The 16,794-nt window shown below is 40.3% G+C and overlaps 1 protein-coding gene across 1 annotated transcript in view; it reads left to right on the plus strand.

Annotated features, from left to right (window-relative positions):
* LOC112974807 (neurexin-3-beta-like) overlaps positions 1-16,794 on the plus strand; it is a 173,972-nt gene that overhangs the window by 58,945 nt on the left and 98,233 nt on the right. The window contains exons 4-5 of the mRNA XM_026084155.1: positions 3,073-3,132; positions 4,444-4,751. Coding sequence (XP_025939940.1) covers positions 3,073-3,132; positions 4,444-4,751 — 368 coding nt within the window. The remainder of the gene's footprint in view (positions 1-3,072; positions 3,133-4,443; positions 4,752-16,794) is intronic.

A 16,794-nucleotide genomic window follows, 5' to 3' on the forward strand; every position in this document is an offset into this window, starting at 1 on the left:
CCTTTTGGGTTTTCCACCGAATCTTTTATTTTATGCCACTGCTTCTCCAGGTTTGAGCTTATAAGCATGCCAAAGCACTTTCATTTGTAAGCCATCCTGAAGTTTTGAACTGAAGTTTGCCTTCTGTGGATATTGACACTTTGTTAAAAGACAATCACACGTGCAGTGGGGTCTAAACCAGACAATATTTGACAGCTCAGGCACTCTCAAAGCACTGGGTGTTTTTAGACTAGAAGAATATAGCCATATTTTTACTAAGTGAAAGGACACTCAGTCTTCACAGTTTGTATTAGGGAATGCCATCATGCAGTGCAATGCCTGAGATAATATAGCTTTGTTCCTTCACTCCAAAATAGATAGACCTTTTCAACAGCCTAGGTACCACTCAAAGGAAAAAAAAATACCCAGGCCATTCACCTACCCACTCATCCATCTGCTCATCCATCCAACACCTAATGTATCATGGAAGCCTTCTGTCAGAAGCCCTTGTAAAGATGATGAGTGAAAGGGTAGCTCTCTATCAAAATGGAACAAGATGAACTGATGGACGGAGGAACGGATAGATCCATCAGAAAGACAGCGTGTAGAATAGCTCTCTTCCACATATGAGTTGTCGGCTTGAGTGAGGTGAGATTAAATACTTTTAGATTGACAGTCTTGAGTGCCATAGATTTGGCATTCCTGTGGTACCATTATTACAGAATTCATAATAATGAAATAGTTCATTCTTGGCAAACAAATACAACACAACATCATTCTGAAGCAGCATCATTATTGTATAATTTCTTAATTTTTAATTTTATAAATTGGTTTAAAATATTTATTAAGAGGAGCTCAGATTTGCAAACTTGAATTGTATGAGCAAATAGCAAAACATCAAATGTGAGTAAAGAAAGGAGTGTTGCTCCTAAACTATTCAACTTTAGTAGTCATAACAACAGCAGATTTCATTACTAGAATGTTAATGCCTGGCGATGGACAAATGTTATCTATTCTGCAATAGGATGAGCTATTAAAGAGCCAAAAGCATCTCATCAAACAGAATGATCCTTGAAGTCCTTCATTCTGCAAATCTCTTGCTCACATGAGAAGCCTCATTGATGTGAATGACTGTACTTTTTGAAGCAGGAACTATTAATGTAAATTAAGGTTTGTAAAATCAAGCCTAAAATCTCTCCTAATATTATGAAAAAAGTTACACTTTGCTAAGATTGCTTTTGATAGATATTCTGTTTTCCAAATGAAGAAGTCAATGAGAGAGCAAACTAAGAATTGAGACCTTCATCTGTGCAAAATGTTAACAAAATAACTGGGAAGCTTAAAATATGCTTGTAGTTTTTCTCTAGTAAGATACTAAGATAGCAGTAGGAAAATTCCTCTCTGGAAAAGAAGGACCATAAGTCTGCAGTCCTTACACATCCAGTAGAATTTACACATATAAGCTGTTCCTCAACAAAATTCAGTGGCCAAATAAATTTTACCTAGGGGAAATAAAGTTGCAGATTCATATCATCACAACAGTCATTAGAAGAGGTCTAAGGTGACAGAATTATGTGTATATTCTCTCAACAATTTTCTCTCATTTCATATCCATTTCCCTGCTGTCTTTGCTCATGTACACATACATAATGGTAGAGTTATGAGTGAAGAATGACAAGTCATAGGTAATTCCCAAAAGTGATTGTTCTTTTAGCAAACGCAGTTCTAGTACCAGTGCTGTCCCCAGCATTAACCGTATGGTACAGTGCATGATTTTTTTTGAACTGGAGAACTTCATTATTTAACCAGTAAGGAAGACTCCAAAACTCACAAAGTTCCTTTTCGACTGGAGTGGGGCCATCTTTCTTTTTTACATTTTCTTTGAGCATTAGAGGATGCAGAGGAAGACCCGGAGGTGGAGAAAGTGATGTTTGTTTCAGCCTTAAAATACTAACTCCTCATCCATGATAGGAAAGCAAGAGATATGCCAGACATGTCTAAAAGTGTTCTGTGAACTTGGGTTAGAGTGAGTGTCATCCTAAGGAGTGCCATAATCCTCCAGTAAAAGTGGAGGAACCCCTTTTTTGGCCTGTTTTGGGGAGCTCTCCTGGCTCGAGCTGCAAAATTTCTTCTTCCTCACCATCGCCCATCCCCTTTTCCTTTGGTAAAAGATGAGAAAAGAGACGGTATGAATTCAAGTGGAGAAAAGAATGAAAGTAGAAAGCTTTGACAATCAGTGCCTTTCCTCCATTTCCAGGGAAAAGATCTCAAGATTAGTGAAATAACTCCCTGTTCCTTATTCTTCTCACCTCCAGCTTTTGGCACTCCATCCTGACTGAGGTGGGAAGGAGGGAAGAGTAGCAAGTGAAATGTCTGGGTAGGTAAGGGAGGAGAGAGTATGGAAGGAAATAGAGTGCTGGGGGGAGGGAATGCAGGAAGGAGAAGGGAAAACGGTATAGTAAAGAACTGACAACATATCCATTAGAAAATCTAAAACACTGACAGGACAGAGTCATAAGGAGGAAAAGCAGACTCTGAGGACATAGTATATGCCAGAAGTTCAGCCTTCTACAGTGTACAATGCCACTTGCTGTAGCTCTCAGGAGAGCAGAGAGAGGAGCTAGGCTGAGTGTTTTGACAGCAATTGCTACTGGATTCCACTTTCCTCATAGGCAAGAGAAGAAATTGACTGATTTTACGTGCTGGGGTTGTGTGGCTTCAGTGCATGTTTGTTGATGTTTTAATAGACATAAGCTGCCTCTGGTAAGTTTAAAACCTCCTGAGACGCAGCAAATTGCATCAGGTGTTTCAACACTTTCCAGGGGAGGGATACCCTACACTCTCCATTTTTATTTCTCATTTCTTCATCAATGCAGTTCTTCCACCCTGATCAAGTCCTAGTGTTTCATTTACAAATCTGTGGGTGAGGAGCACAAGAGATGTGCAGCCCACCTCCACATCTCCATATGTTACACCTCTCCATGCACTTTTGCTTAGCTAGGTAGGGCCCTCTTTGGGGACAGGAACTCCTTTCAGATACATTTCTTCTCTTGTCCCCATTCTCTTCCCCATGGTCCATCCTGTCACCATAAGATGATGCAACACCGCATCACCACTTGACTTCGAGACCCGTCACGACGACCACCAAAATTGGTGAGCTCCCCCTCATATTTTGATCTACTTTAACCACTGGCTGTGCAGGAATGAGCAGTTGGTTATAGGCTGTGATTTGCCACATGGTGGCAGTTTGCAGCCTCTCATCAGGGTGGACTAGAGAGAGGAAGGGATGAGTTAGCACTGAGAAGAGGGAAGGGGATGGGGACATGTGGTGCAAGCTTCATAAAAATGGGGAAAAAAAGTAGGTGTTTGGATAATAGTTGACTCAATGCTGCTTTGATCACTGTTCTGAGCTCTGGCCTGTCTGGTTGTCTGTTAATTCAACAGGTTACAGATGGCATGCCCCTAATCTTCAGAGGAACAGTGACATAATAGGCACTGCACTTGCACTGCATGAAGCAATTTATTTCTTAAGATAGTCAACCTAGTGCAGTCTGGGACATAAGCAGTATTTATGGAGAAGTCCAGGCTGAATGTGTTTTAAGTGGCCACAAAACTAGGTGAATTGGCAATTATTACAAGGATTTATTTTGAATAAATATGTTTTCTTGTTACACACATCAGTCCACTCCTAACACACCTTGTGTGACCTTAAGTAATCCACTTAACCTGCCTACACTTCAGTTTCACTGTCTGTGAGAGGGGATTCACATGTAAGCATTGGGGGGGGTTAATCATCTGAAGCACTGTGTTTTCTTCACTGTTTCAAGAACTTTGCTCTTTCAGAGACATCACAAATGTTTGTGTTTGATGTTTTCTGATTTTAGACTTGTGACCCTTTGCAACACAAAATTTCAAGGCTGAAGAATATGGTTTAAGTTTCCTGCACAACCTGTATATCACCTATCCTTAGAATTTTTTTGATGTTTACTGTCTTTAAGCCACCCTTTAATACCTTTACATTATTAAAAGTGGCTATACGAGTTAATCCCTTCCTTTGACTAGTAAGTAGAGAAGGTTTTTTATGGGCTAAAACTTGACAAGTAGTATGATCTGAATTGATAGTAGAAAAATTATCACATATTAAAGCCTTATTTGTAGGTTAAAAAGGGTTCCAAGTGTGAAGGTGTGGGTTCATATTTCTGACTGAATCAAAGCTTCTCCAGAGTTTTGATTTGTGAGTGGATGTGGAAGTATGGGGTTCAGGTGTTCTTGCTTTCAGGCTAATCTTTATTATTAATTCTGGGGCAGGACATTTGCATACTGTATTTCTACCCTGCAGTCTTCATAAATACCACCAAGAGTGAATCTACTTCTTTGTTGTCAGTCCATTGTGGCCAGGACTCAATATAAGATGAAAAGCAAAAGAAATGTCTGGCAATAATGTTATTCACCCCCCTTCACTAGGACGACAGTTAACGATCTTCAACACCCAGGCGCAAATAGCCATAGGAGGGAAGGACAGAGGGCGTCTCTTCCAAGGCCAGCTCTCCGGTCTCTATTACAATGGCTTGAAAGTGCTGAACATGGCAGCAGAGAACAACCCCAACATTAAAATCAATGGAAGTGTCCGACTTGTTGGGGAAGTCCCTTCCATTTTGGGAACAACACCCACAACCTCCATGCCACCAGAAATGTCTACTACAGTCATGGAAACCACGACTACAATGGCCACCACTACAACCCGAAAAAATCGTTCGCCACCCAGCATCCAGGTGAGTCAGTTGATCTTCTGCATTTCCTTGGGTTCTTTCTTACTCTCTGTTTTGCAGCTCGCTTGTAAACTCACTGGGGCCAAGTTCTCTGAGTTAGGCTCCGTGTAGCTCTTGACATTAATAATGTTGCATAGGGTAAATCACCGCAGAATTTGTTGCCCTCCTGTGCTGGTGAACAAACAGGACTGAATGAATTATTATTACACACGTATGTAATAACAGGGACAGGTTTTGCTCTTATTCTAGAGCAACCCCATTTATATAAGTAAAGTTGCACCAATGTGAATGAGAACAGGTTTTTAACCATGTTTCCACAGTTGAATATGTGGGGAAATGTATTGCTAAGAGAGTTTCAAAGCCTAATGGGGGGTGGGTGTATGGTTATTTATTATTATGATAGTATGTACTGCTGCAGCAGGGAAGCTCATAATGGGGAGAAAAGCAATGGAGCGTTACTTTCAGGGTGAGCCATTTTTCATTTTTCTTTTACAGCCTTCCCTTAGATAATTTTAAAGGAACACTATCAAGATCAGTTTCCTGAAAAGTGTAGGTGTTCCAACATCTTTTATAAAAATAAAAAAAGGAGTTTCAGACATTCTGGATTAATTGTGCCAGTGTAGTGTTTTCAGTCTTAAAAATACAGTGGTTTTGGAACCACTTGTGTGGCAGCCAAAATATGGAATTGATTAGAAATAAACAGCTTAAATTGGCTTTTCTGATGTGCGCAGAGAAAGGAATACAGTAAATAACCAATTCTGAGGTAAAAGCAGTGGATCAGATTTTTAAAATTATTTGTTTCAGCAGTCTATCATGTTAACAACTGGGATGAAAGATTTGTTTTAAAATCTTTATTTACATCAGAACCTCATCAGGTAGAAATCAACATACTGTCATTGATACCTGTGTACACTGGCTAGTGATTATTAATCACTCTGAGAAAGGTATATTGTTGTCTAATTAGATCAGATGTTTAAATGATTCCATCTGCTTCCTTGGAACGATCTCTGCTGTTTGGGACAAATGAGTTTAATGAAATTAAGGACTTTGAAATCTGGAGCCATACAGTCGTATGCCTGCTTTCTAACTGCTTCAGAAAGTTTCATCAGTTGCTGGTTGAGTTTGTGTTTATATGGCCATTCTTTTTATTTTTAGTCTAATCTCAGTTACAGGAATCATGAAAAGTTCTTCTTACCTGTGTAGGAGGTATCTCTTGCTTCAGTGGAATTTATAACTATTTGTATTAGAAGTAATTAATCCCAAGCCAAGGTTTAGCATTGCCCCAACCCCTTTTGCATTTTGTAAAGCCAATTGACAGCACAACTGGGATTAATTGAGTTATTAGCCTCAAACACCCAATGCATGACTTATAAAGTTGTAAGTAAATGATGGGAAATTACCCCAGGTTTGGTCACCGATTGTCTTAAACTGTGAAGGAATTACTGTTTCTTCTCTTCAGTGGCTAGCTCTAATTTTAGAGAAAATCTTGGTATGATTTCATCTCCAGAAAACTAAAGTCTGTGGTCCATATCCTGGTCTCATTACTGTAGTTCGTTGGAGATTTGCTATAATTTACAAGAGCAGCAGAATTATGTTTAACTGTGGGAGTGTAACAGAGAGTAGCACTGGGCCTTTGTGGGCTGAGAGAAGCTGGAAAATCACCCAGCCTTCCTCGAAGAGGAGCTCTTCAAGAAAGCTTCCTATCTGAGCTCTGTGGCAGTTAGTTCACTGGGCCTGTAGAGACCACTGTATGCTGGAAGAACATCGAGAAGATTTAATAAAGTGTCAAAATGCCTCTAAAAACATGGCTAGAGCAATGATTTCCTGGATACACACGCACCACAGCAAATGGCCTCATCTCAGCTGATATTAAAGCAATAACTCTTGACACTTCATGCTACCACTGAAAGAAAGGTACAAGTCAATATGTACCTCCATTACAACTTTCTGCATTTCAAAAGCAGGCCATTTTCTTGCTGTCACGACACAGGTGGCTCTCCTTTCTTCCTTATTCTTGCCAGAATTTGATTCTGTCAGCTTAAGTTGCGTTACTTGTCCAGTGAACGTGAGAAGAAATTGTCCTTTTCCATTTGGGCAGTATGTCTAGCTGTGGTTTTCAGATGCCTAATGGTTATTTTATCTCACTTGTGCTCAACATCATCATTGTCAAGCCTGCTTAAAATTTTAGATCTGAGGGGTGGAAAAATCTAATAGAACGAGTTTATTCTTTGGGGAACATAAAATATAGCCACCTAAGGCTATGTGCAGTACAAATACAGTTAGTTATTACCTTGTCCAGCTTTCTCTTTTCTTTCTTTCCTCAGAAATAAACAATTTTTCTTCACTTTCAAGGCCTTTCACAGTCTAGTCTCTTCCCGCCCCATCAGCCCATGATTCAAGCATTTTTTTGCTCGCTTCTTAGATTTGATCATGACAATCTTTCTGCTTCCTGTTACCATCCACAAGGTAACATCAGGTTATTCTTCTGATTCCTCTGAAACCCCACTTTAATCATGATGCATGCAAAAAAATTGTCAGTGGTTAGACTGATGATGTTCTAAAGCAGCTGTTTATCAAGCTGATCAACATTGTCCTATTTTTCCTTTTCATATTCTCTATCTGTCTGTATTCATCTATGGTATCTTGTTTTATACTTTTATTGCAATCTCCTTGGGATCAGAATGTACTCTTTATTCTACATGTGTACAGTATTTAGCATAGATGGATTCTGGTCCATCATAGAAATATCAAGCATGATACAAATACAAGTAAGCATCTAATGCATAATAGCAAAAATCAGGATAGATAGAGAATTACTGTTCTTATTGTTAGAAGTTTCTGTACTATTTTGTATTACTCATTTTCATATGTAACTAGTTAAAACTCCTCTTTTTCAGAATGCATATAAAGCTTGTGCAGAATTTCAAGTCTGTCTTCCCCAAGTGATAAAAAAATGGGAATTTCAGTAGGATTTACATGTGATTTGTGAGGAACTGCAGAATAGCATGATAACTGCAAAGATGTCTTCTGTTTCTAACATACCCCAAGATACCTCCTGCAGTTAGTGAGCCTGAGTACTGCCACAAGAGTTTAGAGCACTGTTAAACAAAAATCCTGGAAAAAAAGTGCTTTAAAAATACGCTGTATATATGCACTGACCAGTGACATGTTTTTCAGTTTGTTAGGGTCCCCAAAATAAGATATCGTCTTGGACAAACATCTAAAACAAAGGGAAGTGAGAAAAGAATATTACTGAAAATATCATGTGACAATGATATTAGCATTTAAAATGTCTGTAACTTCATTATGTCTTAACGTTTATAATATCATTTCTGCAAGGCAGTGAAACTCAGGTCAATGGAGGACAGGCAGGATTTGAGTGAGAAACAGTTGATACACGGCTATATGTTACGGTAGTTAAATCTGTGATAGGAGCATGTCTGTGATTCAAATATCCTTCAGAGGGGCCTTGAAGGAACATGACAGAAGCTGACCTTTTTCTCCTAACTGAAAATCAGAGCTAGATAAGGAGTTTTGCTTTTTGTTTGTTTCAGTGAGTTTGAAACAGTGCTTGTGCTCTGCTGTCCCTGGGCACAAATGCTGATTTGACTTTCTCACACCTGGTTTTGCTTTGGATTCAAGCATAGGTCTGTTCAGAAGTGACATGCGTTGTACTAAATTACTGTTGCCAACCTCTTGGCCCTGACACACCAGACTTTCCTGTAGTAATAATTATCCTCTCTGGGAGTTTGCTTTGCCACGTTACCCTACAAAGGCCACAAAGGCAAGCTGTTAGCTCTTGCTTATGGTAAGGTAGCATGCTGTGCAGACTGTTACTAGGTGGGAGTCACAAGGCTGTCTCAGCTCATATTCTAGCAAGGCTGCCATATCTCTAGCAGGTTTGTTCATAATTAGAAGTCCTTGTTTCAATTGTTAAAGGTCCTAGAATACCACATGCCTGTATTGCCTAATTTCAAATGCTGCTTCAATTTGTAGCGAATTAGTTGAATGGTTTCCAGGTTATGGAAATGTGTTAAAGTGATATTCTTTCTCCTGGCTTTTGCTTCTAAGTCAGCTGCGTATATGCTTAGAATTTATTCAGTGAGTCGCTGCTCAGAACTTTATAGGGAGATTTTCTCTATATGCTCTCAGGTGGCATGTTCTGTCCAGCTTACAGCTACAGTTATTCTGTTTTGAAATGATTTGTGTAACAGTATCGTTGAAGTTAATTATGGAATAAAGCTAGTCTAGAAAGGCATGCACAGTGATACAGGCTTGTTCCATTCCAAACACCTTCAGTTCAGCATATCCAAGAGATGATTCAAGCTGGTGCCTGGACCCATAGCAGATCTGCTCCAGGTTAGCCTCCGGAGGCTCTGGGGCCCACTGACCTAGGGCAGGCCTCTAATATGACTGCCTTATGACATGGGTTGCTGAGGTCCCAAGACGGCAACCATGGACAGTTTTCTGTGGAAAAGGGATCAGGACCCTCCTGTGAGGACGGATTGACTTCTGATCTCTTATGCTATCCGAGAGGAATCAGAAATGTGTGCTCTGCTACATATCCAAAACATATCTCAATTTCTTGATCTTTAAGATGGGGATAATGACACTTGCCGAACTGTTCAACCTGTACCTTGGCGGCTAAAAGGATAAATTGCTTGTGGATGTTTTCAAATATGATCGTAGTGCCATTGAATGACAGTGTGTGATATATAATATGCTGAATGTTCTCTAAAGAATAGAAGAGGGGATCTGCCCAATACCTATATGGACAGTCCAGCCCTGTTGGTGTGGCTCAGAATAAGATTGTCAACCTTTTACTCTAACCATTAGGCTTTTCAGCCTTGTAAACGTGTTTTAGATTGAGGCTCCGATAATCTTGATTAATGTCTTTCCATAATGTGCAGCTCCAGGCTAGATCCTTTCTTATCATGTGTCTTACAAAGGAGAACAGCACAGAAGATTTGTCAGTCTAATTAGACTTTCACTGTCAGCTAAGACAAATACAATTGTCTCACCCTTGGTTTTGCCTAGGTACTTTCTTTTACACTCATAGATAATAATTGGGGGGGGGGGTAGGAAATGGCCTTTAATTTACTTTTTGCTTCTTATAAGTCACCAGCGACGTTTTCATCCCAAGACTGCAAAGCTGTAATGAAAAAAGAGCTTTTGATGAGTCTCTGCTTTAAAGACTGACTTCATTGGCCAATTGGTACTGCTGAGAATTATGCATTCTGTCTTTCATCCCTCCTTTTTTGCTTCTTCCTCAAAATTTTTTTTTTTTCTAAAGAAACCAAAGCCAGAAACTGTACTTTCTGTCAGAGTAGAGTCCTTTCTCCTGCCCTCCATTTCTGTTGAGTGAAATGGTGGAGTTGTTGCATAACTGCAGTGCAATCCACAAAATGGCGTTTACTTATTGAGGCTCAAATCTCTTTCAAAGAGATGTGATGGTTAGTTTCTCACCTGGTTTGGGCAGAGAAGGAAGACAGATAGTGGGAGCAGGAATCCGAATGTGGACCAGAAAAATTCCATGCAGACTACTGTTCCGTATAGATTAAAGAGTGATTACTTCAGTAATACCAAATGACCTCTTAATACTTCACAGATGTATAGAAATAGATTTATCCAGCACTGAAATACAGGATTTTTGGTATGGAATGTAGCAGCTACATAGCCAAGAGCAGATATATCATATGATAATGTTCTGGGTGGGAAATGAATAAAAATATTCTCCAAGCTTTAACTGAATATCAAATGTGGAGAGGTAAATTACAGTTATGGATGTTGTGACCAGGATACTCAGATTAACTATCATGTTCCTATAATCTAAAATATAATCCTATTTTTTCATGACTTCATTCACTTTCTGTAAGGTGTTCTTCACTCCTGAAAGTGCCATAGTGAACCATGAGTTCAATATTCATCCAAAAAGAAAATGTGATTTTACTGTACTATTATTTTTCCTAAGCTACCTTCCCAAGTGCTGACAAGTACTGATGATGGAAGTAAGTCTTGTAACTCTGCTAAGCACAATTACGCTAATACAGAAGATTGTATTTGTAAAGCAGTTCATACATAGACTGGTGTGCACAGTCACTTGTTGCCCTTACCACCAGTGATATTTGAACGCTTAACTGAACAACCATTGCCAGCTCCAAGGGGAGACTACTCTTTAATGATTCCAGGGGAAGGATTTGATTGAATGTGTGTGGCAAACCTGAGTTGCCACAGGTTGATGCATAGGATAATTTCTTAATATATAGCTTACACTCAGTCTTTGGTATATCCTGCTTTCATATAGTAACATCAAGTCACTTACAAGTGGTTCTGCTGGGATCCACATTTTCTTTTTGTTTCTCCAAACTAATAGTTTACAGAAGGCCTGAGTCAGACTGATTCATTTCTACAAAGGCTGAGCTTGCCTTGTCTTTAATTTGCAGATCTGAACAATCATTTGGGACTGGCAGCAGAGTATCAGCTGGTATTTTTCCCATATGTGGCGAATTCTATTCTACTGTGAAGTCTGGAAATTAAGATTTGGACTGGCATATGAAGAGGGAGCTGGTCTAAATCTTTTGGCACTTTCCTAGAATTTTTCTGATAAGATTTTTTATCCTGAGCAAAAACTATGAAATATTTTCTTATTTTTAGCACAGAAAAAGCACACTGTTTTCTGTAATAAAATGATAAGAATCTGTAATAACAGCTGCAGTAAACTGATACCTACCTTCTTCAGACAGGCAGGCATACGTTTCCCAGAAAGTACCCTAAATGACATCAGTATATACTTTCTTTCAAGGCACAGTATCTGTCTGTGTATTTAGACATGTCATTTACCCTGTCAGAATGTATTCTTGTAAGTCACATGGAAGATTCTTTTCAAAATCTGATAAATATGGTACTCAGGAACTAAAGCTAATGTAGATGGCCACACATTTGATCACAAGCCAAATGAAAGGGTAGGAAAGGTGTGTTGTGCTAGGGTGGCTGTACAGTGACAGTATAAGATGAAGAGAACCAATACTGCAAAAACAGCTGCTTAGAAATAAATAGAGTAGAATCAATGGTTGTAGCTCAAATATAGTTGAGGGATTGGATCACGTTTTGTTACAGCATGTCTGCTCTGCTTACTATTTATATACTTCAGGGAAATGCCTAGAAGCTGCAGACATTGCCAGAAGACTTCCAGAGCATATATTTCCACTTTGTTTTTTTGACAAGACTGGCTGAGAGGTGGGAATGTGCCTCTTACCTTTTCTAGCTCATACTGGATGAATGTGCAGAAAGTAGCAACACATCCTAGCTGTTGTGACAGACCCACTTTCTGAAACCATCTAATTAATGCCTTGGGTTTTCTGTAGAGTGATGGCATTGTTAACTAGCAGAAACAGAAGGGTTTCTGCTAGTTTCTTTTTCATCTGTGGGATGAGTTGTCACTGATTTGCAAGCTGTGTCTGTCACAGTTAAATTCTTAGAAGTAGCGATTAGTAAGGGAGGCTATACAACCACCAATCCTTTCTCTCCTCCCTTAGATGGCGTATGAATACATGGGATGTTGTTCATTTTGATTATAAAATTATTTAAAACAGAAAAATCAAGCCTAAGGGGTGAGGACTTGGATTCCAGTTCTCTCAGAATCATATGGCATGCAGATGTTTCCCCTGGGCTTTCTGATAGTGTGTATTTGGAGCAAATTTGGTCTCTTGGCTCTTCAGTCTTATAGGGGCCCCTGAAGGGGCTATCTTCCCTCATGACTCCTTTGAGAGTTTTCCACTGGTGCTGTGCTGTCCATTTTGCCGTGTCTCAGATTGCTTGTGCCTAAAGGCATTGATTTGCAGAGAGTTTTGTGGGTAAGGTAAGGAACACTTTCAGGCATACCAGTAGTTTGTTAGGAGGCGTGAACCAGAGAGGAGACAGAGGAAAAGTTAGGAATGATCAAACTGCTAAATGTGTAAAAGGAGGAAGAGCAAGGATGAATACTGAGGTGCAGACAAATAAGCTCCAGAGAATAAGAAGCATGAATTAACATGGTAAGAGAGAGGAAGACAACAGCAGAATTTAAAGATGGAGAATGACATGGCTGGAGATGGTAGGATGGTGCTTTTAGCAATTCTATTTTGGATAGATAAAGGTTTGGAGAAGAGGTATTAACTCCTACCCATATGACTTAATAACCGTTTCTGTGCTAGTTTTGAATCCCTGCTTTGTACCTCACTCCATCTTCCCTAGGGAAGAAAGGAAGCCATTTTTGCCAAGCTAGCAGTGACTCATTTAAGTAGAACTGTTTCAGTGAGTTCTGAGGCCCCATGGCTTCTTTCGTCCCAGTTCAGAGACAGGTTCAGCTGGACTGTCACAAAAAGCACCTCTCCTCCCTCCAACAGCTCTGTTGCAACAACTGTTTCAAAGCAGGAAAACTCATTTTTAATGTGCAAAGTGTCAGACCAGGTAAGGAGGAAAAAAACACAATACACTGTCTTCTAACATCCTAGCAATACCTTCAGTGCCCAGGCCATATGCAGAGACTTGCACAAATAGGTTGAATTTAACTCAGTCATAATACTTGTCTTTTTTTTTCTGAAGGATGACCTCCAATGAAAGTATAAGGACATGAATGATTTTAATCTGCAGTAACAATGGAGAACCAGTCCTGACTGACTCCAGCAGCATAAATATACAAAATGACAGATTATCCTGCTGCTCCCTCCCTGCTGCCTGAACACGCACATACACACTTGGTAGCACACAGCAAAATTCAAATTGGTCTGTATCTTCTATCTGTTGCCCCAGTGATTAATGCTGCTTTTGCTGGGAGACTAATCGAATGAGGGGAAATATGGAGGAAGGCACAAGAAATATGTATTTTTTAGACTATCGTTATCAGTATTATTATTATTCCTTTAATATATTTTCCTCCTGTTAGAAGAACTTAAGGTATTAACACAGCAGGAAGCATGAGAGGTGAGAGTGGATTTGATTGCAAGAAGATGGATGGGGCAGGCCAAGGCGAATGAAACATGGGAATTTAGCATGAAGGAGGTGGGCTGCTGAGCTGCCTTGGGTTTGTGGCATTTTAGCTAGAAAACCAAGAGGATGTAGTGGGCCAAATGCAGGCTATGAACAAGGAGCTACTGGTTTCTAAGCCCAGCTCATTCACTCAACAGATGTAGCAAACCTCTTGCCTGTGTAGTTCTTTACTTTCCCTATAGTAAAATAAAAATACACCAGTCCTTGGCCTGCCTCACAGCAAAGGTTGCAGGCACTACTCTGGTAGCAGGGGTAGAACTTTGAAAATTCCCCCAATCTTTGCAATGGAGCATTGCATTTTTCACCCCAGTCTTGGCCTAGTTCTTTCACAGTGGCCCTATGACCCTGTAGTTCCAGCTTTGATCCTACAGGTCTGTACAGCATACAGCAGAAAATTTCCTTTGTGCTTTGGTAAAAATGGAAATGGATGCTTTGAATTGGTATCACTTAGGTTTGCATAGGAGGCTTCTCTTTTGAGCTGAGTAGGGATGAGTTTTAATTGTCTTCAGTCCTTGTCATCTTAAGAAAGCAGACTTAATAAGGAATGGGATATGACCAAAAAATAGGTATGGCTATGGAGATGTGGCACTAGGTATGCTTTTTGCTATGCTATTGAAGAGCTTTACTGTATGCTTTCTCTAAGCTTATAATATATAATAAGCTAAACTTATTTTTCCCCTTTGAGAAGAGAAATGCAAAAAGGAGAGACTGTAGTAAGGAGTAGACTTGTTTGGCATTAAGGATGATGTTGCCTCTCTATTTCCACATTGTGGCTGTTTTAACAAGTGTGACCACTCATTCTTCTAAATACATTCATGCTGTCATAAGATGGTGATGGACATTAGAGAAGAAATTAGAAAGAAATAGAACGAGGAGTGACTTGGTGTCTACACTATAGGAGCATATTTTTGTAGCATCACTTTCCCCTGAGCTTTCTGTCTTATTACTGTTGTGGGTGTATTGGCATAATACCCTCTGCCTTCACAGGGTAGGCTCAAGACTTGCAAATATGTTTAGAGACCCAATCTTAGGCACAATCATCTTAGCTCCCAGCTGATTACATTTAGGCAGTAGTTGATCCACTTGTTCTCTGCTATAGCAATGCTCTGTATTTGTATTAACACTTACATTAACATGTGGGTCTCTAGTGCCTAGGTTTGTTTCGCTGTTACAGACATAACCTCATTAGAAATATTTATAGAAAAGCAAACTAAAACTGATTCTGTACACCTGGTACATTCAACTCCTCCTGTATATGCCTCACCATTTACATATACTACCTAAGCTGTCATCTCACTGCCTAATACATTGCTATTTGCTCTGCTGCACTTTGGACCTTAGCTGCATAAACAAGTGAAGTTGTCTTTAGGCTGGTGAGCAGTGGTTGTCCAGGTGGCCGCTGCTGTCACCTGCTTGTCTCATCTTGACATTTAGGAAATCTGTAGGAATGAAATTCAGAAATGTAGATATGCTGGGCAGGTCAGAAGTTACTGCCTGCTCATCCCGAGTCCCCGAAGGTATTCAGCTATAATAGTGCCAGAAAGATCTATGCAACAGAACATATGGGCTCCTTCCAGAGCCAGGAGGGCAGCTGGCCCCACTCAGTAGCAGAACTGCATGCAGATGCTGGGATTCAGCAATCAGGTGGGATTTACAGCTGCTAGACATAAATAACGGTGTGAGGGTAGAAAGCATAGAGAAAGACGGGAGGAAGGATGGAGTCTTTGTGCATATGTGCTGGGCTCAGAGTGAAGAGTTGCAGAGGGAGCCTCTCCTGAAGAGGAGGACTTCTTCCCCCCTTGTATCCAGCTCGTTGTGAGGCATCATTGCCTGGCTTGAAGGTGGATAATCCTTTGGTTGCTCAGATGGCTGATTGTGTGTGGTCCTTTTGTTTATGGAATCAAGCTCAGAAGAGAAATTTTTGGTTGTTTGGCTGTAGCATTTATTGCCCTGGGCTGGATCTGCTGTGCAAAGGCTCGGTGTCTCCCTGGCTGCCTCTTAACTGATATCCCATGCTCATAAGTGATTTGTTTTGTCCTTTTTTGACTAGAACCATGGAAATGGCATTAGCTACTGCTTCATGTTTCCTGAGAGGAGTGAGAGGCTGAGTTGGCAGGAGTCAGGAGGGAAAATGTGGATTGCTAAGGACCACAAGGACCAGAATTTGCCATAGTTGCTTTTGCCTTAGGAGATGCTGTAGTAATTGGAGCAAAGCTGCAGCCCTCCATTTGTGCCTTGCTCTTCTTGTGACAGTTTGTTGTACAGAACTGAATAGGTCCCTGGATCAGGTGCTGGGTCTGAATCAGCCTCTCATTTCCATGAGGACAGATTTTCTGTGGTGGGTCTTAGGAAGCTCTTCTGCTGTGACTCTTGGCAAGGATTTATTTTCTCCTGCTTGTTATTGCAGTGGTGGAGATGAGGCATCAAAGGCTGCCAGAAGATTAGAAAGTTTAATGGCATCAGGACTTCTGTTGGGAGGGGAGGAATAGGGTGAAGGGAGGGCAATGTCATCTCCTTCCCTGAGTGACTCCGAATGAAACAGACTGGAGGATGTAAATAACAGTTCAAACACGAAAGATCATTTTAAAGGCAGACAGAGATAATGGCACAGACTGGCTGTGTCTCTGCTTCTGTCAGGCTTGGTCACTTTGAATTTACTGACCATTTTTCTTCTATTCAAACCCCATTTAACGACAGCAGTAGCTGAAGGTCAGGATATTTGTTTTGTTTTTGTTTTTTTTTTTTTAACTTCTTTTTCTGTTGTTAGCTGCTCTTGCCTTGCTTTGTTGCCCTTCTGAAGCTGAGAGACCTCTTCTGTGGTGGCAATGAAAGGTGACTGTCGTTAGGCAGTGTCATACCTCATTTCTTCCAATGGGGTATTACAGAGAAGACAAGAGGAGTGATTAATGTTATACAGCTCTGTCTGGAAAGTTGTATTTGCAGTATCTGCTGTCACATGTGTTGTTTTGGCATCTGAGAGCTGTTCAGCTCAGAAATCCTTGCATCTGCAATGGTCTGA

This window comes from Apteryx rowi, unplaced genomic scaffold (genome assembly GCF_003343035.1).
Source record: "Apteryx rowi isolate R43461 unplaced genomic scaffold, aptRow1 scaffold_627, whole genome shotgun sequence".
Taxonomy (NCBI): domain Eukaryota; kingdom Metazoa; phylum Chordata; class Aves; order Apterygiformes; family Apterygidae; genus Apteryx; species Apteryx rowi.